Source organism: Eurypyga helias, unplaced genomic scaffold (assembly GCF_000690775.1).
Source record: "Eurypyga helias isolate BGI_N326 unplaced genomic scaffold, ASM69077v1 scaffold30277, whole genome shotgun sequence".
Classification (NCBI taxonomy): Eukaryota; Metazoa; Chordata; class Aves; order Eurypygiformes; family Eurypygidae; genus Eurypyga; species Eurypyga helias.
Genome location: NW_010262846.1, coordinates 26918 through 30762, shown reverse-complemented (window position 1 = coordinate 30762; position 3845 = coordinate 26918). Strand labels below are relative to the sequence as shown.

The 3845-nt window shown below is 42.6% G+C and overlaps 1 protein-coding gene across 1 annotated transcript; it reads right to left on the bottom strand.

Moving 5' to 3' along the window:
• Positions 1-1513: 1513 nt before the first annotated feature.
• On the bottom strand, positions 1514-2224 carry CLDN14 (claudin 14). The gene has a single exon (XM_010155865.1). It carries the CDS (start codon positions 2222-2224, stop codon positions 1514-1516), a length of 711 nt encoding a protein of 236 aa, XP_010154167.1.
• Between the last annotated feature and the right edge of the window lie 1621 nt (positions 2225-3845).

The window sequence follows — 3845 nt, the reverse complement described above, 5'->3', positions numbered from 1 at the left end:
CCACAATTCAAATAAACATGATCTAGGTGACCAGCCATGGAAAGGAAGGTTCAGAGTGAAACCAAGGGAAACATTGAAAGGATCCCAGCTCTGGAGGTACTACGAGGTGAAAACACATTTGCAAACAGGCTTTTTGCCAAATGAAGTATACCAAGTGTGGTTGTGATACAGTTCTTGGATAATTTGGGGGTTTATCCCTATTAAATGTCAGTGGGATCGTCCATATATTGCTCTGGAAAGACCTACAGCTTTCAGGGTTAACAGGAGTCTAGTGCTTTTATTTTTTGTGGTTTTATCCCATAGTATGTGTTGCACTGTAACATGAAATGGAGATGGCTGGGGTTCTTTCTTTGTTAGTTTGGTTTCTAATTGAACACACTGCAGAATGATTGCATTTTTCCAGGAATTTAGAAGTAAATGTCTTGGGTTTATACTCCTCCTGACAGGCAGTAGTTACTGACCGTGAAGGAAACCTCTGCTAGCACGGAGGCTGCCTTATGCACTGAAGCCTGCCACTGGAGTGTATGGAAATATTCTTACTAACCCTAATGCACCTTCAGTCAGGATCCCAGGCAAAAAAACCACTGGAAGTGAGCCTAAGAAATGAGTACATTTCATCACATGGTATTTGAGGATAGAACAAGAAATTGTTTTTCTGATCTATATAGTGCATAGACTGTACAGAATGCTAGACCTGCTAGAGAGCTAAATGTCTCTTCTGTGACAAATTCTGATACTTAATTTTCTTTTTATTTTTTAAATAGAAGTTTAACATCAAATGTCTGGTTTTGTCCTGTTACTGACATTTCATATTACTGATCCACTGAGATGGTTTGTTTCCATTATGATGCATTCTCTTGTTTTTAAAATGTGCTAAAATTCTATTTTGATAAGGTCAAAACATTATAGTATAATTTAAAATATTGGCTAGAGCATACTGTCAAATACATCTGTCACAATGCTATTGGAGTTCGTATTTCAAGGGACTATAAAAAAAACCCAAACACAAAGTTAAGTCAAAGCAAAACTAATACCTTGTCATAATGAAACAGTCATGCGTTATGGAAATGAGAAACTCAGCAGGCAATCACTGCTGAAAATCACTGTCTCTCCCCATGAAGTTCTCCGTTCTAGGCAAAACGGCGTCTTTTAGTTCAAATAACAAGTTGCGGTCAGGTCCACTTTAGTGCTCGTCACAGGGCAGAAACTGCAAACCAAAACATTACTTCCAGCAAAACTGCCCTTGAACTGCCTGCCTGCAAAACTCTGACTGGAAGTAGGCAGGTATGTGCCATCTTTGGAATATCACAACCTCCTTTGTATTTATTTTCCAGGTTTTGCAGCAAGCAGTTTTGCGTTCCCATTCTTTCTTTCTCCAGAAAGAAAGGAAAAAAGGAACAATGGTAAACTTTGTTATTGTAAGCCTTATAAATTAGAAGTCATCTTAGCTTTGTGTTATGCCATGCACAGAAATTATAAAGCAGCTGTGTCCCGCAGGCAAATCTTAGGGAACTCACACATAGTCATTTAATCTGTAGCCACTATGGGAAGCAGATGTCAGGGAAGAAGCATGGTTTCCCTTGTAGACAGTTGGTGGTCTGTAGGAGGGAGCAGTCCTTCTTGCACTGCTGGGCTGCGTCTGGTAAGGTGTCTCATTCCCATGACACCGGCTTGATGTGCATAGCAATGCGCCGCCGAGGATCGTCAAAGACGCGGAGACGAAGCCAAGGTAAAGAGCTTGACCTATCTCGTACTTCATCCCGGTGGGAAGCATGGGGTTGTAGAAATCCATAACTACATCGTTAGTGGTCCAAGAAACAGGTACCAGGCAAACAAGACCGGCCAGGATGAAAACGATCCCCCCAGAGACCGCGATGGAGGCTTTGGCAGAAGTCCCCTTGGCACACTGCGTGCACTTCATACCGACGACAGCAATCACGCATGCCAGCGCGGAAAGGACGCAGGAAATTACCATCATGGCACGGGCGGCTTGGAGGTCACGGGGCAGCGCCAGCTGGGAGCGGTGGACTTGGCATTGGTAGATGCCGGTGCTGTGCCAGACGCACTCCATCCAAAGCCCTTTCATATAGGCCACAGCTGTTATAATATTGGTGCCTACATGTGCCGTTCGCCACCAGTGTGGCAGAATAGTAGCAATTAATGTCCCAATTAGGCCGAGCAGGCTGAGGGAGAAGCCAAGTAACTGAACAGCCGAGCTTGCCATGTTAATGTTTGTCCTGCCCAGTTCTCTTAAAAAAGCACCTCTGCTTGAATTCCTTCGGAAAACATGGGCTTTTCTTGGAAGATATGCAGCTGGTTTACTTTGACACCTTCTGCTCTCCTAATAAAAGGTAATTGAGGAAAAAAGGAGTTAATTATTACCCAAATGCATTACCTCTCCAGCCAGTAAGGTGCATTCCAAGTGCAGTTAGTGCAATAATTAGCATAGTTATCGCTGTTAATCGTACTTTTGTGGAAGTAATGGGAAAGTAAGCTTCCCTCTTCACTTATATAAACAGTCTTCTGTTGCCCACTGGGAAGAAAACTCAAGACAATTTATGAAATGGAAAAAAATATTTTAAGCCCAAATATTCCTCTTCCCAGCAGACTATTCAAAAATACAAACATGATTTCCTTTCTAAAGCAGAGAATTAGCTAGTGTTAACACTTGGAATGAATGAGATTTATAAAGTAGGGAACCGTAGGTTGCTTTACATGATGAAAACGTTCCCAGAAGGTCATAGCAGGACTAGGAAAACAGTAAGGGTGTATTTGCTCAAAATAGGGAGCAAAGAGAGTGATTTAAAAGCTGTGGAAGAGGATAACAAGTATTGGATTAAAGTCGCTTTCCTGACTTGCCAGTATTTCTTGAGGTTATGTTTTAATAAAGCAACTCAAAGGGGAATAATTTTCATTAACCTCTGTGGAGTTTCAGCTTATGATTTTAGGTTGTGGGCGAAATGACAGCATGTGAAACCAGATGTACATCATGGAGCTTCTGAGGAGCAACACCTTCACAGTTTGGTCATGTATAAATTCTAGTCGAGAAACAAGGAACAAGTAACTCTTCCTTCTGTATAAATCACAGATTAAGTGGTCTTTTCCAACGGCTGCCTCGCAAGGTCTGTTATACATCATGCATTTTGTGTGTGGGCAGAAACCTGATATTTTAATATATAAAATAACAGTTGCATCAAGATCCAACCTGGAATTCAGAAACAGAAACAAATTTAGGCTCCAATTCTGCAAAGACCCGTGCATGTGCTGAACGCGTGTTCGCAGAAGAAAGTGTGTTTGCAGGACTGGGCCTTAGCAGGCAGAGGAAGGAAAACCATCTGGCCAAACTAATGAAGACCATTAGAACAACAAAATAACACAGAGGGAGAGGGGTGAAAGCTGGTTTACATTCCCCTTATCTCACTAATGAGGCAGGAGTGCTTGAGGTGTGCATCAGTGCCGATATTTGTCTCCAGACCACGTTGTGGCATGCACCGATCTCTCCATAACAGCAAGATGGGGCATCTCTGCCCCAAACAACCAGAATCTGCCTTAGATGTTGTGCCAAAAGAAAGGACAAAACTGAAAAGCACGGGGATTATATGGGCTAGGCAGGGCAACAATGCAGGCTTGTATTTACACGTTCCTTTTTTTTGGAGCATGTCTGCTGTGCACAGACATAGGATGGGGAGGAATCTGATGTTGGACAGGATCTGTGGAGAAGTACGCAGCCCTCTGACTGGAAGGGAAGAGAAAAAAGAAAGACTGGCTTTGCTTTAGTGTGGCTAGTTGTAGGAGGGCATTTTCCTGATGTAAGGGCTTTCTGGCCTTTCAGATACTCTGTACAT